The sequence below is a fragment of the Notothenia rossii genome (genome assembly GCF_949606895.1).
Source record: "Notothenia rossii genome assembly, chromosome: 5".
Classification (NCBI taxonomy): domain Eukaryota; kingdom Metazoa; phylum Chordata; class Actinopteri; order Perciformes; family Nototheniidae; genus Notothenia; species Notothenia rossii.
In genome coordinates this window covers 90,493,344-90,521,113 of record NC_136903.1, presented here as the reverse complement: position 1 = coordinate 90,521,113, position 27,770 = coordinate 90,493,344, and the positions used below count along the sequence as shown (strand labels likewise).

The window sequence follows — 27,770 nt, the reverse complement described above, 5'->3', positions numbered from 1 at the left end:
GTGACGTGAAGTCATGTGACCGTGCTGTAGTTCCTTTATAGCACAACATTAGCCACCTTTAGCTTAGCGGTGGTGATGTGAAGTCATGTGACCTTGCTGTAGTTCCTTTATAGCACAACATTAGCCACCTTTAGCTTAGCGATGGTGACGTGAAGTCATGTGACCGTGCTGTAGTTCCTTCATAGCCCAACATTAGCCTCCTTTAGCTTAGCGGTGGTGACGTGAAGTCATGTGACCGTGCTGTAGTTCCTTTATAGCCCAACATTGGCTTCATAAAGCGATTCATTATTGTTTTAAACTTATAGCCATCATTTTTGCTTTTGTGTGTATTAGCTACAAGATCAGTTCTATAATAAACTTCAAAAATATCTTTGTAAAGCACCCTGAGGGAGGCTCTGCACCAAAACACGTCGGCAAAACAAAGAACATTTTCTAGTCCTCAAGTTGTTTTATTCACACAAAACAAAAAACATGAATCATTAACTCAACACATATTGTAAACTTATTATTACCAGTAGTAGTATTAAAGGTACATAATAACTATAATTGTTTGGGTTACCATCCTCTTCATCCTCCTCTTCGTCTGAAGTGTTGTTGATGGACTTCAGTCTCACCTCCACTGGGTAATGGTCGCTCACCTTCAGAGTCTGGAAAATAAAAAACAAAGTTTTAATAATTGACAATAAGCTGCTGCTGGATTTGGATTAACCTGCCAATACATTGCATTGATTGTCAAGTGAATGAGCATTTCTGAATATCTTTCATTGACAACCTTTCAACATGTGTTTTTGGAATATTTCTGAATTGTACGACCAACCTCCTGCCTGTTCTCTAATGCCAAACTGAGGTAAGTAATTAAAAACATCACAATAAGTAATATAAGATGATGTAATGACAAAGATAGACTCAGACCTGCTCCACGGTGAGTCTGTAAGCCTTCTGGAAGTTGAAAGGTTTTGCAGACTTTGGAACGACGGCCTGCAGCATGTCGTCTCCGTACACCACGATCCTGCAGGACACAGGAACAAATAAACTAAAATATCAACAGGAAGGTTCCCGGGTTGGTCACTGACACTAAGATGATTATTTTTTAAATACATGTCTTAGATATGTTTAAGTCTTAATTAGCAAATGAGGCATTATGTTATTAAATATGTGTTTATCTGAATTTGCAGAAAATATATTTTGTGCATTTCAATTCTGTTTTGTGTGTGTGATCTATCCGTTTACGTGTGTGTGTGTGTGTGTGTGTGTGTGTGTGTGTGTGTGTGTGTGTGTGTGTGAGACTTGCTTTTCTGTGTGTATTTATACATCTGTACTGTGTGTTTAGTTGTTACATGTTGTGTGTGAGTGTGTTAGCTGTCGTGTGTATCTGTATGTGTTTTATCTGTGGTACATATGTTGGTGTGTTACCTGTCCTTTTCCTGTGTGTGTGTGTGTGTGTGTGTGTGTGTGTGTGTGTGTGTGTGTGTGTGTGTGTGTGTGTGTGTGTGTGTGTGTGTGTGTGTGTGTGTAACCTGTTCTGTGCTAGTGAGTGCAACCTGTCATATCCGTGTGTGTGTGTGTGTGTGTGTGTGTGTGTGTGTGTGTGTGTGTGTGTGTGTGTGTGTGTGTGTGTGTGTGTGTGTGTGTGTGTCTGTGTAACCTGTTCTGTGCTAGTGAGTGCAACCTGTCATATCCGTGTGTTTGTGTGTGTGTGTGTGTTACCTGTCATATGTGTGTGTGTGTGTGTGTGTGTGTGTGTGTGTGTTACCTGTCGTATGTGTGGTCGTTTTTGTTGCTTGCTGTGGTGTCGACGTCGTCTGCGATCAACCAGTGGAAGTTTTTGTCGCTGCGGATTCTGATTCCCATCATTTCTCTCTTAGTGACGTAGAGTCCGTCTGCGTTAAAATCTCCGAGGATCATCACGTTCTGCAGGAACATCAACACAATGCATAAAGTAGAGGAGGAAGAATGAGTCCTAAACCCAGAAATGAGTCAGCTCTTAGCTCTTCCTGTTCCTTCTTCTGCAAGTCTTTTGTTTTCTATCCTGAGAAAAAGTCAGAATTTTGAAAAAAAGTCCAAATTAGGATAAAAAGTCCCAATTCTCAAAAAGACAGAATTCTGAGAATTATTGGGAAAAAAAGTCAGAATTTTTGAATATTCCAAAAAGTCAAAATTCTGTTGTAAAAAAAAGAAATTCTGGGAAAGTCAAAATGTTCAGGAAAAAAAGTCAATTCTAAGTAAAAAGTCAAAATTGCAGAAAGTCTGAATTCTGAATTTTTTTCGTGGAAAAAGTCATAATTATCAGAAAAAGTAAAAAAATTAAGAAAAAAGTCAAAACTCTAAGAAAAAAGTAAAAGAAAAAAAATCTGAATTCTGAGAAGAAAACTGGGAAAGTCAACGTTCTCAGGAAAGGTCAACATTTTCAGAAATAGTCAGAATTGAGAACATTTTTATTTAACATTTAATTTCTGCACTAATCCAAAGTAAAAATCCCATTGCTTTATATTGGAGGGAACCATGAAGATCTCTGCACCGCTCTTGTGTTTATCCTAATAACTCAAACTCCATCATTGTTTGTATTGTTTTATAAACTCTGGGTGTTTCTCAGTGTCGAGGAAGGATGCTTCAGAGCCACTATTTCAAGCATACTACGACGTCATCGAGTGCCCCCGAAGGACTGTTCCAATCTCCAGCATACTTGGAATTCCACCGAGCCCGCGTACTCCGTTTGGAGAAATATCGAGGCTGCACATGAGTAGACTCCGGTCTTCAAATCCCCACAATGCTTTGCGCACGGACCAATTTCCCAAATCTGTGGCGGAAAATGTAAGACGGGGCCTCATATGACGCACACCTGAACACCTGCTCGCTTGTTCCACTCTACGTTTTCCGAATGCCAGGAAGTATTCTTGACTCGCTTCTGAAGCAAGATGCTCGGCAGACGTGCTACCAAGCAAGCGTACTCGCGATTGAGGAACACCCAGTGTGTTCTGCAGTATTCAGATATTATTGATCCTCACATCAGTGCTCCACTTCTTCTTCACGTTCAGGAAAACATCGTACAGTTCGTCGAGCTCCTTCTCAGAATCGTCGGGTTTGGTGTGAACTGGGATCATCACCAGGTCCTTCAGCACTGAGAGAAAACAAACCATTTAGAACGACTTAAAGGTCCCTATTTTACTGTCTTCATCAATACAGGTCTCAGATATACAGAGCATGTCTCTGATTGGCTGAAACATCAAACAGATCATTGCAGCATTACCCATAATCCTCTCTGTTTCAGCCCTGTTTCCAAAGTGCTGATTCTCTGTCTGTTACTTTAGATGAAAATAAGGAGCCCCTCCCCACGCCCCTCTGAGAGACATTTAGTTACAAAGAACTCAATGGGGCTCTAGGAGGAGATTCAGGTGATAAGGGGGGGGGGGGGGGGGGTTACCTTGGTTGCTGATTGGCTAATGGTTACACAAGACTAATCATTGTTATGACATCATAAAGTGGCCAAAATCTGATCAGCTCATTTTCAGACAGGTTTTTATAGAAATGGATCAAAAAGAGAGAGAATCTTTGTTCCTGAGACTTTCAGAGTCTCTTTCCACAGAGGGGACACATGTTGATGTAGAAGAGACATGAAGAAGAGGGGACACATGTTGATATAGAAGAGACATGAAGAAGAGGGGACACATGTTGATATAGAAGAGACATGAAGAAGAGGGGACACATGTTGATGTAGAAGAGACATGAAGAAGAGGGGACACATGTTGATGTAGAAGAGACATGAAGAAGAGGGGACACATGTTGATGTAGAAGAAACATGAAGAAGAGGGGACACATGTTGATGTTGAAGAGACATGAAGAAGAGGGGACACATGTTGATGTAGAAGAAACATGAAGAAGAGGGGACACATGTTGATGTTGAAGAGACATGAAGAAGAGGGGACACATGTTGATGTAGAAGAGACATGAAGAAGAGGGGACACATGTTGATGTAGAAGAAACATGAAGAAGAGGGGACACATGTTGATGTTGAAGAGACATGAAGAAGAGGGGACACATGCTGATGTAGAAGAGACATGAAGAAGAGGGGACACATGTTGATGTAGAAGAAACATGAAGAAGAGGGGACACATGTTGATGTTGAAGAGACATGAAGAAGAGGGGACACATGTTGATGTAGAAGAGACATGAAGAAGAGGGGACACATGTTGATGTAGAAGAGACATGAAGAAGAGGGGACACATGTTGATGTAGAAGAGACATGGAGAAGAGGGGACACATGTTGATGAAGAAGAGACATGAAGAAGAGGGGAAACATGTTGATGTAGAAGAGACATGAAGAAGAGGGGACACATGTTGATGTTGAAGAGACATGAAGAAGAGGGGAAACATGTTGATGTAGAAGAGACATGAAGAAGAGGGGACACATGTTGATGTAGAAGAGACATGGAGAAGAGGGGACACATGTTGATGTAGAAGAGACATGAAGAAGAGGGGACACATGTTGATGTAGAAGAGACATGAAGAAGAGGGGACACATGTTGATGTAGAAGAGACATGGAGAAGAGGGGACACATGTTGATGTAGAAGAGACATGAAGAAGAGGGGACACATGTTGATGTAGAAGAGACATGAAGAAGAGGGGACACATGTTGATGTAGAAGAGACATGGAGAAGAGGGGACACATGTTGATGTAGAAGAGACATGAAGAGGGGACACATGTTGATGTAGAAGAGACATGAAGAAGAGGGGACACATGTTGATGTAGAAGAGACATGAAGAAGAGGGGACACATGTTGATGTAGAAGAGACATGGAGAAGAGGGGACACATGTTGATGTAGAAGAGACATGAAGAAGAGGGGACACATGTTGATGTAGAAGAGACATGAAGAAGAGGGGACACATGTTGATGTAGAAGAGACATGGAGAAGAGGGGACACATGTTGATGTAGAAGAGACATGAAGAAGAGGGGACACATGTTGATGTAGAAGAGACATGAAGAAGAGGGGACACATGTTGATGTAGAAGAGACATGGAGAAGAGGGGACACATGTTGATGTAGAAGAGACATGAAGAAGAGGGGACACATGTTGATGTAGAAGAGACATGAAGAAGAGGGGACACATGTTGATGTAGAAGAGACATGGAGAAGAGGGGACACATGTTGATGTAGAAGAGACATGAAGAAGAGGGGACACATGTTGATGTAGAAGAGACATGGAGAAGAGGGGACACATGTTGATGTAGAAGAGACATGAAGAAGAGGGGACACATGTTGATGTAGAAGAGACATGAAGAAGAGGGGACACATGTTGATGTAGAAGAGACATGAAGAAGAGGGGACACATGTTGATGTAGAAGAGACATGGAGAAGAGGGGACACATGTTGATGTAGAAGAGACATGAAGAAGAGGGGACACATGTTGATGTAGAAGAGACATGAAGAAGAGGGGACACATGTTGATGTAGAAGAGACATGGAGAAGAGGGGACACATGTTGATGTAGAAGAGACATGAAGAGGGGACACATGTTGATGTAGAAGAGACATGAAGAAGAGGGGACACATGTTGATGTAGAAGAGACATGAAGAAGAGGGGACACATGTTGATGTAGAAGAGACATGGAGAAGAGGGGACACATGTTGATGTAGAAGAGACATGAAGAAGAGGGGACACATGTTGATGTAGAAGAGACATGAAGAAGAGGGGACACATGTTGATGTAGAAGAGACATGGAGAAGAGGGGACACATGTTGATGTAGAAGAGACATGAAGAAGAGGGGACACATGTTGATGTAGAAGAGACATGAAGAAGAGGGGACACATTTTGATGTAGAAGAGACATGAAGAAGAGGGGACACATGTTGATGTAGAAGAGACATGAGGAAGAGGGGACACATGTTGATGAAGAAGAGACATGAAGAAGAGGGGACACATGTTGATGTAGAAGAGACATGAAGAAGAGGGGACACATGTTGATGTAGAAGAGACATGGAGAAGAGGGGACACATGTTGATGTAGAAGAGACATGAAGAAGAGGGGACACATGTTGATGTAGAAGAGACATGAAGAAGAGGGGACACATGTTGATGTAGAAGAGACATGAAGAAGAGGGGACACATGTTGATGTAGAAGAGACATGAAGAAGAGGGGACACATGTTGATGTAGAAGAGACATGAAGAAGAGGGGACACATGTTGATGTAGAAGAGACATGGAGAAGAGGGGACACATGTTGATGAAGAAGAGACATGAAGAAGAGGGGACACATGTTGATGTTGAAGAGACATGAAGAAGAGGGGACACATGTTGATGTAGAAGAGACATGAAGAAGAGGGGACACATGTTGATGTAGAAGAGACATGAAGAAGAGGGGACACATGTTGATGTAGAGAGACAGGAAGAAGAGGGGACACATGTTGATGTAGAAGAGACATGGAGAAGAGGGGACACATGTTGATGTAGAAGAGACATGAAGAAGAGGGGACACATGTTGATGTAGAAGAGACATGAAGAAGAGGGGACACATGTTGATGTAGAAGAGACATGGAGAAGAGGGGACACATGTTGATGTAGAAGAGACATGAAGAGGGGACACATGTTGATGTAGAAGAGACATGAAGAAGAGGGGACACATGTTGATGTAGAAGAGACATGAAGAAGAGGGGACACATGTTGATGTAGAAGAGACATGGAGAAGAGGGGACACATGTTGATGTAGAAGAGACATGAAGAAGAGGGGACACATGTTGATGTAGAAGAGACATGAAGAAGAGGGGACACATGTTGATGTAGAAGAGACATGGAGAAGAGGGGACACATGTTGATGTAGAAGAGACATGAAGAAGAGGGGACACATGTTGATGTAGAAGAGACATGAAGAAGAGGGGACACATTTTGATGTAGAAGAGACATGAAGAAGAGGGGACACATGTTGATGTAGAAGAGACATGAGGAAGAGGGGACACATGTTGATGAAGAAGAGACATGAAGAAGAGGGGACACATGTTGATGTAGAAGAGACATGAAGAAGAGGGGACACATGTTGATGTAGAAGAGACATGGAGAAGAGGGGACACATGTTGATGTAGAAGAGACATGAAGAAGAGGGGACACATGTTGATGTAGAAGAGACATGAAGAAGAGGGGACACATGTTGATGTAGAAGAGACATGAAGAAGAGGGGACACATGTTGATGTAGAAGAGACATGAAGAAGAGGGGACACATGTTGATGTAGAAGAGACATGAAGAAGAGGGGACACATGTTGATGTAGAAGAGACATGGAGAAGAGGGGACACATGTTGATGAAGAAGAGACATGAAGAAGAGGGGACACATGTTGATGTTGAAGAGACATGAAGAAGAGGGGACACATGTTGATGTAGAAGAGACATGAAGAAGAGGGGACACATGTTGATGTAGAAGAGACATGAAGAAGAGGGGACACATGTTGATGTAGAGAGACAGGAAGAAGAGGGGACACATGTTGATGTAGAAGAGACATGGAGAAGTGGATTTGGCGTAATAGTTGATCTTTAAACAACTTAAACATTAAAACATTTATTTAACTTCTAATCTGATCAAATTGTGCTTTGAGATTCTTTACCTTGTGGTCACCAGCACAGCCACAAAGGATTTAAATAAGACCTTTGTGTAACTTCTCTGAAGAAATTAAAATGCTGTTTGAAGCCAGACTGGATGAAACATATTGTTAAAAATATGTTTACATATATTTAATTATATCTGCAATCCTTCAAGCTTCTCTTCTTTCATCCGGGTTCTGTGTATTCAAATGTAAGTAAATAAACCGTGTACTTTTTCACAGTCTGATAATATTATTGATTTAATTTAACTAACAAAATAAAACCCTGAGCACTAACTTACACTAATGAAAGCTTTGTAAAGATAATCAATGTCATATTAGCCTTTACTTAAACCACCACGGGCATGTTTGTCTATGACCGTGCATAGGCATAAACAATACTGAGAATAAACCAAATAACACAACAAACAAGGCAAAACAATAAAATCTGATTCTTGTTATTATTTAGATGCAAACCCTTTGGTGTTTCTTCCTCTTTCACACACACACACACGATCTACTTTCTGCCTTATATGGCATTTCCTGTGACTGCATTGACACACGTGAGGGCTTTTAAAACGGTTTCTCCCGGCCGCAAGATCATGTTACAGCTCACACACACACACACACACACACACACAGCGTCTTGTTACCTGTGTTCAAACACCTGAACCTCAGGATGTACGGATCTCTGGCGAAAACGTCTCCTCCCTCAGTCGCCTGGTCATCAAACTGATAGGAGCCTACAAGGTCGACAAGGTCATCCCTACACACACACACACACACACACACACACACACACACACGTAAATCAGCACACTAATTATTTTATTTTTGCAACTTCAGAGATTAAGCTGGTTTCTGCCCGTGTAACTTCAAATATCTGTAGATCGCAACTTATTTTCTTTTCTAGTGTGTGCGTTTAACATTTTATTATAGATGTGATGGAACATAATAACATTACATTACATCACATGTCAATACACAACATACTCAATACTGTGGGCAATCCCCACAGGAGCACTTTGGGGTGAAGTGTGTCAGGGACACCACGACATGCTGACTGCAGTGGGGTTTGAACCTGTGCTCCCCTGATCCGCAACCCACTGCACCACACGCCTTCATACATACAGTATGATTCAAGTCTCACCTGTACAGGAACATGAACTGCTCTTTGTATCGTGTTCGACCCAGACGGCTACTGATCTTCAGAGTGTAGTGATGCTTCTTGTTCGCTCTGCACACACAAACCATGTTTACATCACTTCAGGGGACATTACATTGACTTACATGCATTTCCTGGAGAGTTATCCTAACCTTAACCAACACATGCCTAACCCTAACCCTTACCAAGTCTTCACCCTAGAAGTAATGATTCCCCTTATGGGGACCGCCATTATGTCCCCATAAGGGAGGCGAGTCCCCACACGTGACTGTAAACAGGTTTAGGTCCCCACAAGTATAGTAATGCTAACACACACACTTAATTTCTCTAATTTATTTTTAACGTGTATGTGTTCTGTAGCTACTGTTGTCATATCACATAAGTTTAGATTCACATTCAAAACATATCATTTTTAAAGTGACAGTGTGTGGGATTTGGCGGTATCTAGTGTTGAGTTTGCAGATTGTAACGAAATGTAAATCGTTGGTGTTGAGTTGTGAAATGTAATGTGGAAACACCATGAAAATTAGTTTTTTATTTAGTTCTCAGAGCGTTTGAAACACATTTATATCTGCTGCTCTGAAAGGGCTTTCACATGAATTTTGCCACTTGTTAACTTATTTTTAAAACAGATTATTACAACAGAAAATGAACAAATCTGGCAATTAAAACGAAAGTGAAATATAATTTGGGGGATTTAGGTAATCAATCTGTTCCAAAACACTTTGAGTTCACCCATGGCTCATAATTAACAAATATATATTTTTTAATCCTAAAGGCAAAACAACAAACCAAGCTGTAATCATAACAATGATACATATAATATTAGTAAATATAATACTATGAATAAATATAATAAATATTATAATACAAATAATAAATGTGATCATAATACTAATACATTCATTACATTACATTTAGCTGAGGCTTTTATCCAAAGCAACTTACAATAAGTGCGTTCGACCAACAAGATACAAACTTTAAGAAAACAGAATCATATAAGTACATCAGGTTTCATAGAGCCAAACATTTCAAGTGCTACTCAACTGGCTTTAGATAAGCCAGTCCTTTATTAGTATATAAGTGCTTTGTTAGTAATTCTATCTCTGGAAGTGGAGTCCAAAGAGATGAGTTTTCAGTCTGAAGAAGATGTGTAAGCTTTCTGCTGTCCTGATTTCAATGGGGAGCTCATTCCACCATTTTGGAGCCAGGATAGCAAACCCACGTGTTTCTGCTGATGGGAACTTGGGTCCCCCTCGCAGTGCGGGTGCAGCGAGCTGTTTGGCTGATGCAGAGCGGAGTGCACGTGCTGGGGTGTACGGTTTAACCATGTCCTGGATGTAGGAAGGGCCAGATCCATTCACAGCATGGTACGCAAGTACCAGAGTCTTGAAGTGGATTCTAGCAGTTACTGGAAGCCAGTGAAGGGAGCGGAGGAGCGGCGTGGTGTGGGAACATTTAGGAAGGTTGAAGACCAGACGAGCCGCTGCATTCTGGATGAGCTGCAGAGGTCGGATGGCACATGCAGGTAGACCAGCCAGGAGGGAGTTGCAGTAGTCTAGGCGTGAGATGACGAGAGCCTGGACCAGAATCTGCGCTGATGTCTGGGTCAGCTGGGGACGTATCCTCCTGATGTTGTAAAGAGTGTATCTGCAGCAGTGGGTTGTAGCAGAGATGTTTGCAGTGAAGGACAGTTTGTTATCTAGGACCACACCCAGATTCCTTGCAGTCTGAGTCGGGGAAACAACAGAGGGGCCGATGTTGATTGTTAGGTCAAGAGTGGGACAATCTTTTCCCTGAAGGAAAAGCAGTTCAGTCTTGTCAAGGTTGAGCTTGAGGTGGTGAGCAGACATCCACCGAGAGATGTCTGCTAGGCAAGCAGAGATGCGTGCGACGACCTGGGTCTCTGAGCGGGGAAAGGACAGAATTAATTGGGTGTCGTCAGCGTAGCAGTGGTATGAAAAACCATGCGGGCTAATGACAGATCCGAGCGAGTTTGTGTACAAGGAGAAGAGGAGGGGACCGAGAACAGAGCCCTGAGGGACCCCTGTAGTTAATTGAAAAGGGTTGGACTCGGACCCTCTCCAAGTTACCCTGTAGGTGCGGTCTTTGAGGTATGAGGTGAGGAGGGAAAGTGCAGAGCCGGAAACTCCAAGTTCTTGGAGAGTGTGAAGGAGGATCTGATGGTTCACCGTGTCGAATGCAGCAGACAGGTCCAGAAGGATGATGACAGAGGAGAGGGAGGCTGCTTTATCCGTGTGCATATACAATACAACAATTTAAAAAATACATATAAAAATAAAATATGAATAAAAATAAAATATGAATAATACTAATACTCACTGGTTGAGTGCGTCCAGGAAGGTTTTCACAGAGTCTCCGCTGATGTCCACGACCTCCAAAATCACAACGATGTCGTATCGAGAAACGATCTGCGGAGGAAAACAGGAGGGACAGGTTTGTCTTTAAACTATTTCATTAGAACATTTTACTTTCATCCAAAGCTACGACAATTTCAACCAAACTATGAAGAAACAAATCCGAACATCAAGAATCCTGCAGGTACATTTGCTCCAAATGACCCAAACCCTTTAAAGTGCTATAGTATTTTGTGAATAAAAAGATCATATTTGAAAAAGGAGGATCGTCTTAAATGGTGGGAATCTTGATTTGTTGTCACCTTGATCAGGACTTTGAGGACATCCGGGTCGGACACTTTGCTTCTTCCAAACTTCTGGATGTTGAAAGCTGCTATTTTCATGATGGCTGCAGAGGGAGACAGGAAAAAGACAAAAATATCAATAACGATATATATTTGGTACTTTAATTAGTCTGTTGGTGTTAGAACATGCACAGGCATGTTAGGATTTACTGTCACTACAGTGTGTGTGTGTGTGCGTGCGTGTGTGTGTGTGTGTCTACCTCACATAAACCTGGCACCTTCTTAACTCCCACATGGAGTAAAATGGACAAAAATGTAAGATATGCCAGTCGTAGTTTCAGTACACGCTGTTATTATGAAATACTTCTGGCACCAAGTTTTATGAGTCTGACTTCAAACAGCAGGTGCTTTAATGTTTTAAGGGAAGTCGTCACAGCCACTCTTAAAGTCAGCTAGGATCACCGGCATACTAAAAAGCAGACTGTATATGACTAAAACAAAGTCTAAAACACAAAATAAATATTTTTAACACACGATTGTTGAAGCAAAACTGCCCAATTGTATTTGTACCAGATTTGACAAAGAATGTATTTTATACACTTTTTGTTGGATACAACTCTTTGAGCATGCTGACTTAAAACACTAGTGAATTATAATAATGACCTGTTTTCCCCAGGAGTATCTGAGCTTTAAAACTTGAACGTATCAAGAGAAGATTAAAAACAAATGAAAGAAAATTGGCTGTGCATTTTGCACATTAACACTTGCATCTGTCACGCCCTGGCTCAAGGACGGACAAAAGAAGGAGGAGACCACACATCATTCATATCCAATTAAAGTATATTTATTGAAAGAAACTAAGTTAATTATGAAGTCAGTTAATCAGTAATGTGTGTAGTGTGTGAACATGCATCAGTATATTAACAAAGACAAACAAACCCAGGTCCAGTAGAGCCAAGCAACCCGAGAGGAGAGAGGGAGATTGCCCGCTCAGGCACCCATACTTGTAGCTGAGCAGTCACCCTAAATCAGGTGTCGGCAATCTCTCCTGATTGGGGGAGTGGCTAACAGGGACTTGAGTCTAAGGGGCCGTCACGCAACTGAGCTCTTTTAAGCAGTGTAAAGTGCATTTACTCTTTCTTTACTCAAATGGTTTCACTCCTATCTGAATCCTCTCTAAACGAGCTCCTGTAGAGATGAATACTCCAACAGGAGGGAAAATGCCGGACTCGTCCCAACATGTTCACTAACCCCCCGTCTGCAGCCGCACGCTTTGCATAAAACAGAAAAACATTCACTCACAATATTTACAGAGTCTGTGGGATATCTCACTTACAATCAGAGGGGGGAAGTAAGTCATTTACTCAACTAAGGGATTGCTCTGGTGGTGCATACGTAGACACAGTAAGAGACATTTAAATGTAAAATAAGAGCACATAAAGAAATATAAAAAAATGTTTACAAAATTTGAGAAATACACAAAATAGTCCAAAAGGAGCAAATATAAAAATATTCTTTAAAAAAAGTAATACAAAAAAAAAACTGTTTAAATGTATTAAAAAAAAGTTTAAAAAAGGAGCAACTCAAGAAATATATATTACATTTGTTTTTTGAAATATACAAAAATAAATTAAATAAGAAGCATACAAAGAAATGTATATTTGTTATATATAACTTAGATTCAGTAATATTTTTGTATATCAATTTGACACTGCTTAATTGTGTATTGTATAATAATTTTCATGTTAAATGCTTGTATTATTGTTTTACACATTCAAAATAAATCTAATCAAACAAAAAAATCAATATAAACGGTTTTATTTTTAAAACCTATTTGTTTTACGTCAAAATACATTGCATCGATCACTTAGTGAAATCAACAAGATATATTTATCTATTGCAAAACTAAAAACCATTATTTAGTGTTGTATCAGAGTGTATTCCCTTAATCAATACACTGACGGAATACACAGCTCACTTTCCATTTAATAAAGTTATTACCCTCGCTCTGAACAGTATCATGAAACAACAGCCTGAGGACAGCAGCGTGACTCACTGTAATCACTGTAATTTAATTTGATGTCATTTAACATTATGAATGTGGTTAGCTTGTAAATGCTGTCGTTAATCAAAGAGGAGAAACACACTTTAAGTAGATCGCACACAGAGCTGGCAGCATGCAGTCTCTGCTTTAAAGAGTCCTCTCCTGCTGATGTTCAGGTGTATATCAGTATGTAGTGTCTCTACTTTAAAGAGTCCTCTCCTGCTGATGTTCAGGTGTGTATCAGTATGTAGTGTCTCTACTTTAAAGAGTCCTCTCCTGCTGATGTTCAGGTGTATATCAGTATGTAGTGTCTCTACTTTAAAGAGTCCTCTCCTGCTGATGTTCAGGTGTATATCAGTATGTAGTGTCTCTACTTTAAAGAGTCCTCTCCTGCTGATGTTCAGGTGTGTATCAGTATGTAGTGTCTCTACTTTAAAGAGTCCTTTCCTGCTGATGATCAGGTGTATATCAGTATGTAGTGTCTCTACTTTAAAGAGTCCTCTTCTGCTGATGTTCAGGTGTATATCAGTATGTAGTGTCTCTACTTTAAAGAGTCCTCTCCTGCTGATGTTCAGGTGTATATCAGTATGTAGTGTCTCTACTTTAAAGAGTCCTCTCCTGCTGATGTTCAGGTGTATATCAGTATGTAGTGTCTCTACTTTAAAGAGTCCTCTCCTGCTGATGTTCAGGTGTATATCAGTATGTAGTGTCTCTACTTTAAAGAGTCCTCTCCTAACCTTAGCAATTGTTATTCCATTTATGGGTATGGGCGATTGTGTCCTTTCTATTAAGTCAATCAGATTTCTGTATTATTTTTAAGGAGGACGAATTAATGAAGTTGTAAAAAAGGGAGAAAAAATCCCCTCTTTTGCAACTTTTAATTCATAAATTAATCATGAACTACCTGGTAGTTTGACAGGTATCTAATCTTTTAATACCTAAACATGTTGTCGAGCGTGTCTGTGCATGTTGTTTGGAAGTCGTCCAACTAGTTTGTATCAAGCCAGGTGATTAGTGGAGACAAACAAACACACACACACACACACACACACACACACACACACACACACACACACACACACACACACACACACACACACACACACACACACACACACACACACACACACACACACACACACACACACACACACACGGCTCATATTTCAGTGTTGTTCCGAACAGTTTTATCTCTCATGAATCTTTAAAAGTTATCTTGTACCTGCTGCTCTCACTGAAAACACTGTGACACATTTAAAAGTATATAGCACCCTGTGAAAATACTCCACTACATCACTTTGTGACGATGCATTATCTAGCTTATCCAAATGGCTTTTTAAAAACTTTATTTACCTTTAGGAAGGAGGAGAATGTTCTCAACACATCAAGAAACACTTCGTTATTCAGATGATCAGAAAACATGGGATTTATTTTATTTCACTATAACATTATAGTGAAAACCGTAATGTGAAAAGTTATAGCTGACAGACAAATACTTTAGTTAAGTACAAGTACCTCGACTTTGAGCAGTATTAAGTACGTCCTTTCTCATCAGTACTCATACTGTGTTACAAATAAATACAAAAAGAATAAATAATTCTTTACAGAAAGTATTTACACTTGTCTAGTTTTGTTATTGTAAACAACTGCTTATCTGTTATTATTCTGTGTCTAATAAATAGTTCAAGTTGAACTACAAGTAGTAAAGCTGGCATGAAATACCACAGCCGATCTTTATTGCCTACAGATGTTAACAATCCTTTAATTGTTGAAAGACGTGTAAAACCTCTCAGGTATTCAGCTCAGCCTGAGGAGGAAAAATAGCAACTAATGAAGTTGTTTCTCACCTTTAGGACGAGGAGAGTCGGCAGTGAAAATCAGACGAGGTTATCCCCAAAGAGGTTAAATAAAGTGGAGACAACTGGAAGAAGTGAATCACTAGGATCTGCTGGTGGTGGCTTTAGGTTGTATTGTGTGCGACCACAGGCGAAGTGATTGGTCAACAGCCGGCCAATAGCAGGACAGGAAACAGAACAACAAAACAAAAGATGTCCGGCCCTCTTTTATGTTTCCTGTGTGTTTGTGAGAGAGGATATAATCTGGTCTTTCTTCTGAAAAGAAACCAAAAACAGGACCATTAAAATGTGTGTGTGTATGTGGTTGACTTTAAAACAATTGGCTTACACAATTACAATGTATTGCTTTGCATTGTTCCTCCTCATGTTGTGTTCTCATGTTTATAATGTATTATTATCAGTATATATTATTTATTATTGTGTGTCACTCCTGATTTGTTTTTTCCCTTTTGCACCAAAAAGGTCCTCAATTATTTGTGTCTTTTTGTCCTGCTGTGACCCCCTGATCTGAACACCAACCACGCCGCCTGCGTGTATGTTGTTTTAAATGCAATAAGGCTGCAGTCTACTTTACAGAATATTTTACATATTCCATATTTCTTGTTGTGTTTCCCTGATGATGAAAAACAAACACAGTCTCATTTGTTTTCCGCTTCAAACACAGACGGCCAGCACAAGACTGAACTCGCTGTGTTTTCTTATCGCTCTCCTCTGGAAAGCTTTGTTACTCAAGCATTTCAAAGCAGTGTGACGGTTGGGATTCCTCACATGAGTTATTCACTGTCTTAAAAACACAAACACAGACGCCCTGACTGAGCTCCAAACTGGATCTATGTTCTCCACGCCTACAAATCCCTTAATGCAGGGATGTCAAGCTCAAGGCCTGGTGACCTCATGTTACGTGAAGCTTGCAAAGAATATCATATTCAATACAATTGGTGTAATCGTTGATTATTTGCTTTCAATTATTTGCCCTAGACTTCTGCGTTCAGACGTTGTTAAGTTATTACGAGTACTGATAATAATCCAATGCAGAGCCAATAATGTGATATAATACATTATTTAATATATATTATATATTTAAATACAGAAGTCATCAAGGCAAAGGGGGCTCATTTGAAGAATCTAAAATAAAAATCATATTCTGGATTTTTAACACTTTTTTCTTTACTAGATAATTCCATATGTGTTCTTTCATAGTTTTGATGTCTTTAGTATTAATCTACAATGTAGAACATAATCAAAATAAATAAAAACCTTCGAATGAGAATGTGTCCAAACTTTTGACTGGTGCTGTACATTTATAAAGTTACAACCGGCCCTTTGAGTGTAACCATCATTCTGACGTGGCTCGCCATGACATTGAGTTTGACCGGTTTGACCCCCCTGCCTTAATGGGAAGGCACCACCCGTCTTAACGAGTTAATTATAGCCAACTGTCCGATTAGGTCATTGCTTTCCCAGAATGCAGCAGGGTTATTGGTCGCTCCCAGAGTCTCTAAAAGTAAAATGGGAGTCAGAGCATTTTGTGGAATAAGCTTCCAGTGTATGTCCGGGCGGCAGACACCATATCCGTTTAGGTTTAAGACCTTCCTTCTAATAATAATAATAATAATAATAATAATAATAATAATAATAATAATAATAATACATGGGATTTTTATAGTGCTTTTTCCTAATGCTCAAAGACGCTTGACATGAAATCTAAAACACGTTTGATAAAGCTTATAGTTAGGCGTGGTTCAGGCTTTGGTAATTAAATATACGAAATAGAAATTCTCCCTTTTGACTTCATCTCTGCATTTTACAGGTTGCATGTATGTCACAACAACACAGACTATGCCATCACACCCCTTGTTGTGAAATACAAATGATGTGCAATATATGCCGTTAATAACTGTGCAATATTAAATCTGGCTGCTAAATCATCAGAACTGTTACAGGATGTGTATTTTGTAAATTGTTTAATTCTTTTAAAACTATTTATCTTAAATATTTCTTTTATGCATGCTTCTTAGGGAACATTAAGCCGTCTGTAATGGCCATTTTAATGTTCCAATGTCCTTTGCCATTACTTCACAGGAGGATTGGAGTGATCCAGACGCAGACACAAACATTACATTACATTTAGCTGACGCTTTTATCCAGAGCGACTTACAATAAGTGCATTGGACCAAGAAGATACAAAGTTGAAGAAAACAGAATCATATAAGTTCATCAGGTTTCATAGAGCTAAAACATTTCAAGTGCTACTCAACTGGTTTTAGATAAGCCAGTCCTTTATTAGTGTATAAGTGCTTCGTTAGTCATTTTATTGCTCAAAGTGGAGTCGAAAGATGATTTTCCGGTCCTTTGGTGCAGTTTAGAATAATGTTTAATTAGCTTTGCAAACCAGGGTTTAATTATACTGAGTCAAAGGTTGTGGTACAGTATGAGCATCTGCCGGGCTCTTTCCTCCTGTGTCCTCGTCCTCTCCGGTCACCTATGACCCCCTTTTATCCACCCAGTGTTACGGTTGAGTGAAAGAAGCAGGACCCAAATGCCGCATCACTAGGCCACCAGGGTGGGTGGAGGGGGTCAGGAGGACGAGATTTTGGGCTGACAGCCCAGGAGCACAGCGGAGGACCCGGAACGGATCTCGGGCGGACGGCCCGGGGGCAAGGCTGAAGCCGAGAAGGGGGACTCGGGCGGACGGCCCGGGGGCAAGGCAGAGTCCATGGTGGGGCGAAGGCCACAGCGGGCGAACTCAGGGGGCCGAGCATGAGGGTGAAGGCAGCGGCAGGAAGAGTCAAGGGGCCGGGCCCGAGGGCGAAGACCGCGGCCCTCAGGGGGCCGGGCTCGAGGGGGAAGACCGCGGCTCTCAGGGGGCCGGGCTCGAGAGCGAAGACCGCGGCTCTCAGGGGCCGGGCTCGAGGGCGAAGACCAGACAGCTCCGGAGGCCGGGCAGGACCCGGTGTCGGCCGAACAGGAACCGGAGCCGGTGGGACAGGCTTCAGCAGGATCCCCCACGGAAGAGGACCAGGAGTTGGCAGGACCCCCGGCGAGACAGGTGATGGCGGGGCATCCAACGGAACAGGACAATGGGTTGGCAGGACCCCCGGCAGAAGAGTTGTGGGCGGGACCCCCAGAGGAACAGGACATAGGATTGGCAGGACCCCCGGCAGGAGAGTAGTCGGCGTGACTTCCAACGGGACTGGACATGGAGCTGGCAGGACCCCCAGCGGAACCTCCAACGGGACAGGACATAGGGTTGGCAGGACCCCCGGCAGAAGAGTAGTCGGCAGGACCCCCAACGGGACAGGACATAGGGTTTGCAGGACCCCCGTCAGGAGAGTAGTCGGCGGGACCTCCAACGGCACAGGACATAGGGTTGACAGGACCCCGGCAGGAGAGTAGTCGGCTGGACCCCCAACGGGACAGGACATGGAGTTGGCAGGACCTCCGGCAGGATAGTAGTCGTCGGGACCCCCAACGGGACAGGACATAGGGTTGGCAGGACCCCCGGCAGGAGAGTAGTCGGCGGGACCCCCAACGGGACAGGACATAGGGTTGGCAGGAACCCCGGGAGGAGAGTAGTCGGCGGGACCCCCAACGGGACAGGACATGGAGTTGGTAGGACCCCCAGCGGAACCTCCAACAGCTCTTCAGTAGGGACTTGATTAGGGACTTGAGAGGGAACTCGAGAGAGACTTTTGTAAATTGTTTAATTCTTTTAAAACTGTTTATCTTAAATATTTATTTTATGCATGCTTCTTAGGGAACATCAAGCCGTGTGTAATGGCCATTTTAATGTTCCAATGTCCTTTGCCATTACTTCACAGGAGGATTGGAGTGATCCAGACGCAGACACAAACATTACATTGCATTTAGCTGACGCTTTTATCCAGAGCGACTTACAATAAGTGCGTTCGACCAAGAAGATACAACCTTGAAGAAAACAGAATCATAGAAGTACATCAGGTTTCATAGAGCCAAACATTTCAAGTGCTACTCAACTGGTTTTAGATAAGCCAGTCCTTTATTAGTGTATAAGTGCTTCGTTAGTCATTTTATTGCTCAAAGTGGAGTCGAAAGATGATTTTCCGGTCCTTTTGTGCAGTTTAGAATAATGTTTAATTAGCTTTGCACACCAAGGTTTAATTATACTGTGTCAAAGGTTGTGGTACAGTATGAGCATCTGCCGGGCTCTTTCCTCCTGTGTCCTCGTCCTCTCCGGTCACCTATGACCCCCTTTTATACACCCAGTGTTACGGTTGAGTGAAAGAAGCAGGACCCAAATGCAGATAACTCTGATTAACCTTTATTTCAAGGATAAAAAGAAAATACCTTGGACCAAAAAACAGAACACTCACCGGTGACCTCATTCACAAACAAAAGACGAACCAACACTGAACACAGGAAGAGACAAGACTAAATACAGGGAGGGGTAATCACAAGACGAGAAACAGCCGGGCAGGGGAGGAGAAACACAAGGGCAACAGGTTAACACAATCAGACAACTATAGACACACCAGGGAAACTAAGGACAGGGGAAAAACACAGGAAGAAGGACCAGACAATATACAAGGAAGAAAACATGAAATAACACAATAATCGTAACACCCAGTGCAGCTAACCCCCGCCACCAAGTGTCCAAAATAATATTGCAGTATAAATATAAATAAAGTAAACTGACATGCCAACAACACCCATACAGCACAATGGCTCCTGCACTGTCTTTGGCTCTTTTCTGCTGTAACAACGGTAACATTCTGATTCTGCTGTAGTTGCATCATATAAACACACGATGGCGCCAAAAACTCTCAAGTGGAAAAAACCTGCTGTGAAAAAAACCTTCATTGCAGTTATTAAGTATATTGTACATGTAGATGAGTTAATGTACTAGGTTTATTTATATTGATATATTATATTAGTATTATTCATAATGAATAAATAACATGACTTTACTTTGTTAGATAATCAATGCATTTTGTTTTTCCGTTACTAAATTGTACGGTTTAATCTTATCTTTACAACATATCTCTTCTCTTCTCACTATGGATAATAACATCAATTACTGTAGGAGCAATTGTTTGCTGCTCTGTTTTCATTGGGTGCAACTTGGTTCCAGACACAGTTAGATTAATCTAAATAAAAAATGAAGTGTCTTTAATTAAAAACTACAGACACATTTAAAATAACTCTGAGAAACTGGCTCTCCTTTCTGTCCAATCATGAGTTTCATTTCCTTGCTCTTAGTGTGTGTGTGTGTGTGTGTGTGTGTGTGTGTGTGTGTGTGTGTGTGTGTGTGTGTGTGTGTATGTGTGTGTGTGTATATGTGTGTGTGTGCGTGTCTGTGTGTGTGTGTGTGTGTGTGTGTATGTATGTGTGTGTGTGTGTGTGTATATGTGTGTGTGTATGTGGGACTCTAATGAGAAGTCTTTATCTGTTCACCAAAAGAGGAAATCTCGTCTTTTCATCGCAGCTCGAAATCCAAGCCGGTGAGACAGACAACTTTGCTGGTGAGTAAAATAATATAAAATATAATATATGTAATGTGATATTATATGAAATTAAATAAAAGTAAACCATTTTAACACTCAATACTTGAATAGTCAACAGTGGTCAACAGCAACATAACAACATTTGTATAGTTTATTATTTTAAATTGATGAATTATACCCATTTGCATGAATGTTTCCTTTAAGATGAATTAGTTTTAATTAGTTTTAATTAGTTTCCGTTCATTTTTATGAAAACCGGCTTGAACTTTGCTGCAGGTATTAAGCATCTTAATGAATACTTAATAAACCCTTATCTTTAAATGATGTAATGTGTGCTGTACGTAAGATTTTGTTTATGACAAAAAGTAAAACTTCTTCTTCTCCTTCTTGTTCTTGTTCTTGTTCTTCTTCAGTGTTTTGGACCATGGGAGGTTATTATGGTCTGGTGTTTCTGGTGGTCTTCACCCTGATTCCTGCCCGATGTGATGAGAGTTGTGGGGGGAGAGATGGCCGGGCGGGGGAGGCAGGAGCTCCAGGGAGAGACGGATATTCAGGAGCCAAGGGGGAGAAAGGAGACACAGGTAAAACACTCTTTATTTTAAAGGTATATTTGTATTTAGTTTTGTCTTTTCATGCAATCACCCTCAGGTTCAAACATTTAAATAACAAATTAATTATGAAGCTATATTTTGTTAAAAAGAAAAAAAAGTAATTAAAGTTAGCTCCACCTTAACCAGCTGCAAAATTGTACTAGTACATATTATCATCCATAATAGATATACCACCGTATTGACCCGAATATAAGACGACCAAAGTAACACCAAATGTCTTTGCTGCTCGACAGTTGTTTGATGACTCTGCTTCGTTGATCACCATTATCTTAAAATTGGCATCGTAACTTCGCCTCTCTTGTTTATGAACTTTCCCTAATTTTGATCCACTTCATTGGACTTGCTCTCTGTGTCTCTCCATCTCTATCTCTCCTGTTGCTGTTAACGTACTTTAAGACGGTTTCTCGCTTGGGGGAACACTCGTTTGGCACGATCTGTTGTTGTGACTATGTAATTACATTGAAAAGTCTAGAACCCGAATATAAGACGAACCCTCTTTTTCAGATTGTTTTCAAGGAAAAAAACCCGTCTTGTATTCGGTCAATACGCTATTATGAAAATTGTCATTCTGCATAAGGAGTACTTTTAGTTTTAGTACCGATCAAATATCTACTTCTAACCCCTAACCCCCCTAACCCACTATTATAGTAATGTAATATCTATTAAATTGACGTAGGTTTACTAAAAGATAATTAATTGGTTCTCATCTTGTTTCTGACACCCCCTAGTGGCCACAGAGTGAGTTACTGCAGTTTAATCGTTAACGTGTGTGTGTTTCAGCGGTGATGTTGCAGGGTCCGGTGGATGAGGCGGTCCTGAGGAAGCTGAAGGGGGAGGCGGGGGGGCGAGGCCAGCAGGGGGTCATGGGCCCTAAAGGGTACCGAGGACATCTGGGAGCCGCGGGAAAACCTGGAGAGCCCGGTCGCCCCGGAGCCGAGGGGAAGGGCATCATCTCCGGTAAGGATACGACTTAAAGTATAAACCATACTAGATAATACACAAAAGAGTGGTGCAGGAATCAGAATCAGAATCAAAATACCTTTATTAGTCATTTACATTATTACAGCAGAAAAGGGGCCAAAGACAGCTTAATGTTACCTAAGAAGCATGCATTAAAACATTTAAATTAAATGAGGAATGAGTCCTAAAACCCGGAAATGAGTCAGCATATTATCACTTCCTACTCCCTCGCCTGGAAGTTATTGGTTGTTAGGGTGAAAAAAGGTCTGTGGTAAACAAAAGCTAAAGAGATTTTAAAGTTTTGTTCTACGACATAAAATACATCAATAAACACCCCACTGGTGAATAAAAAAAATTGCTAGCAAGTGTCTAAATTAGACGACAAATCCTCATCAAGCCCAACATTAGCCTCCTTTAGCTTAGCGGTGGTGACATGAAGTCATGTGACCGTGCTGTAGTTCCTTTATAGCCCAACATTAGCCTCCTTTAGCTTAGCGGTGGTGACATGAAGTCATGTGACCGTGCTGTAGTTCCTTTATAGCCCAACATTAGCCTCCTTTAGCTTAGCGGTGGTGACGTGAAGTCATGTGACCGTGCTGTAGTTCCTTTATAGCCCAACGTTAGCCTCCTTTAGCTTAGCGGTGGTGACGTGAAGTCATGTGACCGTGCTGTAGTTCCTTTATAGCCCAACATTACCCCCCTTTAGCTTAGCGGTGGTGACGTGAAGTCATGTGACCGTGCTGTAGTTCCTTTATAGCCCAACATTAGCCACCTTTAGCTTAGCGGTGCATGGTGACGTGAAGTCATGTGACCGTGTTGTAGTTCCTTTATAGCCTAACATTAGCCACCTTTAGCTTAGCGGTGGTGACGTGAAGTCATGTGACCGTGCTGTAGTTCCTTTATAGCCTAACATTAGCCACCTTTAGCTTAGCGGTGGTGACGTGAAGTCATGTGACCGTGCTGTCGTTCCTTTATAGCCTAACATTAGCCACCTTTAGCTTAGCGGTGGTGACGTGAAGTCATGTGACCGTGCTGTCGTTCCTTTATAGCCTAACATTAGCCACCTTTAGCTTAGCGGTGGTGACGTGAAGCAGAGTCCTGCATCGGGTCGGGTACCCGCGGGTATTTTTTCAAACGCTTTTTTCCGGGTTCGGTTCTGGGTAAAACAAAGATGATGCGGGTCGGGTCGCGGGTGTTGCATAATAAATATATTAAAATAATAATAATTTAGTTTAATGTTTAAATCCTCAGAACTCTCCCCCGCGTGACCGCGCATAATCATAACCTCTGCAGCGCATCAATCTGCTTCTGAGCGCGCCACATTCGAAATGGCTGAGGTGAAGCTCTCTAGCGGAGAATACAGCATTTTCCGACACTTCCTCAAGAGCGAAACCCAACGTCTGGGAGGCTTTTGGTGTCATCCTAGATGGAGAAAATAACCAACATCCCACGCTTTTTGAGACAAATATGCAACTGCGTGTGTTAATAATTGCACGTTTTCACTGCTCGTATATATATGCGGGTTCGGGTCGGGTTGCGGAACTAATTGGCAATATGTGCGGGTAGCGGGGCGGGTTCGGTATTGCAGGTCGCGGGTGCCGGCGGGAGCGGGTCTTGAAAATCAGACCCGTGCAGGACTCTGACGTGAAGTCATGTGACCGTGCTGTAGTTCCTTTATAGCCCAACATTAGCCTCTTTTAGCTTAGCGGTGGTGACGTGAAGTCATGTGACCGTGCTGTAGTTCCTTTATAGCCCAACATTAGCCACCTTTAGCTTAGCGGTGGTGACGTGAAGTCATGTGACCGTGCTGTAGTTCCTTTATAGCCCAACATTAGCCTCCTTTAGCTTAGCGGTGGTGACGTGAAGTCATGTGACCGTGCTGTAGTTCCTTTATAGCCCAACATTAGCCTCCTTTAGCTTAGCGGTGGTAATGTGAAGTCATGTGACCGTGCTGTAGTTCCTTTATAGCCCAACATTAGCCTCCTTTAGCTTAGCGGTGGTGACGTGAAGTCATGTGACCGTGCTGTAGTTCCTTTATAGCCCAACATTAGCCTCCTTTAGCTTAGCGGTGGTAATGTGAAGTCATGTGACCGTGCTGTAGTTCCTTTATAGCCCAACATTAGCCACCTTTAGCTTAGCGGTGGTGACGTGAAGTCATGTGACCGTGCTGTAGTTCCTTTATAGCCCAACATTAGCCTCCTTTAGCTTAGCGGTGGTGACGTGAAGTCATGTGTGTTCCTTTTATAGCCTCACACTTGCACCAGCATGTAAATATTGTATTATCTTCCCTGATATCTGTGTATTGTATACATTCAGCTAGTTTGTGTTTTATTCATGTTATTGTTGTTATTATTAACATACTGTTACTACATGTTAACTCTTACTTTTATTCGTATAATCCTTGTGTGAAATCTTGCCTTGAAAAACTGGTCATTAGCAGGTGATAACTTTACATAAACCTCAAATAACGATTAAGTCACTTTAATTAATACTACAGGCACATTTAAAATATATTTTGATGTGTGTGTGTGTGTGTGTGTGTGTGTGTGTGTGTGTGTGTGTATGTGTGTGTGTGTGTGTGTGTGTGTGTGTGTGTTTCAGGAGGACAGGGGGCTCAGATGGCTCGATCAGCCTTCTCAGCGATTCGGACTCACAACAGTTATCCTGTCATTGGACGGGTGCAGTCTCTTAAATGTTTTAAAATCTGCAGAGTATCTTAATTAATAACATAATCATTCACCTCTGACTTAACCTGTGTGTGTGTGTGTGTGTGTATGTGTGTGTGTGTGTGTGTGTGTGTGTGTGTGTGTGTGTGTGTGTGTGTGTGTGTGTGTGTGTGTGTGTGTGTGTGTGTGTGTGTGTTACAGCCAATAACATACGGGCCTGCCGAGGTAAACACACCTGAGGCCGCCGATAAGGACTTTAACGAGGCCACAGGTCACTTCACCTGCAGAGTCCCCGGAGTTTATTACTTCAACTTCCACTCTGTGGCCAAGGTAAAGGGTTTTTTAATCTACTGCAGATCTTCGAATGAAAATAAATGTTTAATATACATTATCAGACATTCACTGGAAAAAAGAACAGGTTTCTTTATGTAATCTGCAGTGGTGGAATGTGCTCTTATTTTAAATACTGTGGATCAAAAGTAACATTTTTACCAAATTATTTGTCAATGAATTACAAAGAGAAAGTCTTCATCAATAATGTGTATATCTGAACTTTATTGCAACAGTAATACGTTCCTTGATGCAACAATATTAACCATCTAATAAGGTCATATATTTAGTAATATTCCATATGGACACCATTTTTCTGTAGAATGAGTATTTACTTGTATCGCATTCTTTTCACAGGGCAGTCTTAGAACTTTAACGGCATGAAGGATCTGAATACTTCTCACACTACTTGTGATAAGATTGTACATTACATTGTAATCTGCACTTGCATTCTTCAAAATCTTTTACAGTTGTTTTGTTTGTCTGTTTTAGGTGAGCATGTGTCTGAATATAGCGAGCCAAGCTTTGACCACCAGCCTGGGATTCTGTGATTACAACAGGAACACTGATCAGGTCAACAGGAACAGTGATCAGGTCAGTTTCAGAGCCACAACATGTTCCTTGAAAGGGGCCCAATTATGCTGATGTTCAGGTTCTTTATTGTTGTCATACTGACTGTGCTGCAGCACCTCTTTTCACCCTCTGTCTGAAAGCAGAGCCCAGTCTGCTCTGAGCCCAGTCTGCTCTGATGGGTTAGCTGGCCGGCTCTGTTGTGATTGGTCAACCGCTTAGAGATGTCCCGCCCCTAACCCTTGTAAAAACTATTTTTGAAATAACTTTACAAAATGCTAAACATTTTCAGTTCATTATGGAATTATTTGACAAAAAGTGTATTATTTTAATTACAGAATAACAGCCAGTAATTATGTACACGTCTTTATAGAGGCTCTTTTATTGCTACAAAGACATAGCTTAGCGGTGGTGACGTGAAGTCATGTGACCGTGCTGTAGTTCCTCTATAGCCCAACATTAGCCACCTTTAGCTTAGCGGTGGTGACGTGAAGTCATGTGACCGTGCTGTAGTTCCTTTATAGCCCAACATTAGCTTCCTTTAGCTTAGCGGTGGTGACGTGAAGTCATGTGACCGTGCTGTAGTTCCTTTATAGCCCAACATTAGCCACCTTTAGCTTAGCGGTGGTGACGTGAAGTCATGTGACCGTGCTGTAGTCCTTTTATGTCCTAGCGTTTTACTACTGGAGATTACATTCCTAAACGTCCAAATGTGCCATCCCTCCACCACTCATGTGTAATTACCTGATTTTCTGTGTCGTGTTGTGTTCAGGTGCTGTCGGGCGGCGTAGTTCTGCAGCTGGCGGTTGGACAGAAGGTTTGGCTCGAGTCCTTCAGAGACCAGCAGAGACCCAATGAATTAAGAGACAATCAAGACAAACAGATCATCTTCAGCGGCTTCCTGCTCTTCTGAAATCTAGAATAAAGTGCAAATCATTTACACAGGAATTCCCCAAATCTGAGACCACATAAAGCAGTTTTCAGAAGGGGGAATTCTCCATAAAACAGTATCACAGTACAGGAATATCTCTGAACCCTTCGTACATGCAACTAAAATAAAATAAGATTTTATTATTGATGGTGTGTGTGTGTGTGTGTTAATATTAAATGTTTTCCAAATGTCGTCTCAGGTAGAATTAAAATTGGACGGGGAAGAATAAAACACACCAAAGCATATTTATGCTGATCAAGAAAGTGCAGACAATTAAAACAATCTTTTTACATCAATTATTTGTTACAACACTTATGAACTGAAACTCTTCAGAACAGGTCAGATACACAGGTGCAATAACATGCTTAATCTGCACACAAGTGAATGTTACCTTTGTCACTTTCTGATCTTGAAAATAAGAATTTGTTCTTAATTGATTTACTACTTATTAAATTATCTTATCCAACCTGACACAATGTGCTCTTCTGCAAGGCAAATTTCCCCAATGAGGTAAAAACAATGAACCAAACTAAGAAGATCTGCAGAGCTAGGCTAGCAGTTTCCCTTTACTTCCATTCTTTGTGCTAAGCTAGGCTAACCACATTCTGGATGTCATCCATCTTTGCAAGGAAATGACTGTTAAGTGGTGGAGAGTGAAGGATGTCTGTTTCACGCGACCCCTCTGTAAGTTATGGAAGTGAAACAGTTATATTGCACACTTCTTCTTTTTGGTAAACACTTTCTAACCCCCTCAGTTGACCTCATGTTGCTCCATCAGCACGGTGATATTCTGCATTTTTGTTATTCTCAACGAATTCAAGGAAAGGAAGTAAGGAATAACTGGGAAAGGAATAACTTTCTCAGCCTGAAGTCACAAATATATAGTTTCGTCTTTCTCTCTTCTATAATTCAATTATTTAGTATTTT

At 41.4% G+C, this 27,770-nt stretch overlaps 2 protein-coding genes across 3 annotated transcripts; one reads left to right on the top strand and one right to left on the bottom strand.

The window, feature by feature from the left end:
* Positions 1–434: 434 nt before the first annotated feature.
* On the bottom strand, positions 435–15,303 carry LOC307038382 (deoxyribonuclease-1-like). Of its 2 annotated transcripts, none has more exons than XM_079679766.1 (9): positions 15,284–15,303; positions 11,411–11,496; positions 11,074–11,162; positions 8,716–8,802; positions 8,219–8,331; positions 3,006–3,118; positions 1,754–1,911; positions 913–1,009; positions 435–647 (listed from the first exon to the last, which is right to left on the bottom strand). In XM_079679766.1, the coding sequence occupies exons 2-9, from the start codon at positions 11,489–11,491 to the stop codon at positions 480–482; spliced, it is 906 nt and encodes a 301-aa protein (XP_079535892.1). In that variant the 5' UTR covers positions 11,492–11,496; positions 15,284–15,303; the 3' UTR covers positions 435–479. The 2 variants fall into 2 exon arrangements, with proteins under 2 accessions (XP_079535892.1, XP_079535891.1); XM_079679765.1 differs by lacking the exon at positions 15,284–15,303 and adding an exon at positions 12,332–12,389.
* Positions 15,304–20,703: 5,400 nt separating this feature from the next.
* Positions 20,704–26,988, top strand: LOC307041887 (complement C1q subcomponent subunit C-like). Its single transcript, XM_079685446.1, has 7 exons — positions 20,704–20,793; positions 21,189–21,356; positions 22,167–22,343; positions 24,948–25,024; positions 25,214–25,342; positions 25,835–25,936; positions 26,685–26,988. The coding sequence occupies exons 2-7, from the start codon at positions 21,200–21,202 to the stop codon at positions 26,823–26,825; spliced, it is 783 nt and encodes a 260-aa protein (XP_079541572.1). The 5' UTR covers positions 20,704–20,793; positions 21,189–21,199; the 3' UTR covers positions 26,826–26,988.
* Positions 26,989–27,770: the final 782 nt, after the last annotated feature.

Excerpts from the sequence above, each read along its gene's own strand:
- LOC307038382 (XM_079679766.1), bottom strand. The coding sequence starts at position 11,491 with ATGAAAATAGCAGCTTTCAACATCCAGAAGTTTGGAAGAAGCAAAGTG. Across the intron at positions 11,163-11,410 it reads TCCTCAAAGTCCTGATCAAG|ATCGTTTCTCGATACGACAT; the intron begins GTGACAACAAAT and ends TTTCCTCCGCAG. Across the intron at positions 8,803-11,073 it reads TTCCTGGACGCACTCAACCA|AGCGAACAAGAAGCATCACT; the intron begins GTGAGTATTAGT and ends TTGTGTGTGCAG.
- LOC307041887 (XM_079685446.1), top strand. The coding sequence starts at position 21,200 with ATGGGAGGTTATTATGGTCTGGTGTTTCTGGTGGTCTTCACCCTGATT. Across the intron at positions 21,357-22,166 it reads GGGGGAGAAAGGAGACACAG|CGGTGATGTTGCAGGGTCCG; the intron begins GTAAAACACTCT and ends TGTGTGTTTCAG. Across the intron at positions 25,025-25,213 it reads GTTATCCTGTCATTGGACGG|CCAATAACATACGGGCCTGC; the intron begins GTGCAGTCTCTT and ends TGTGTGTTACAG.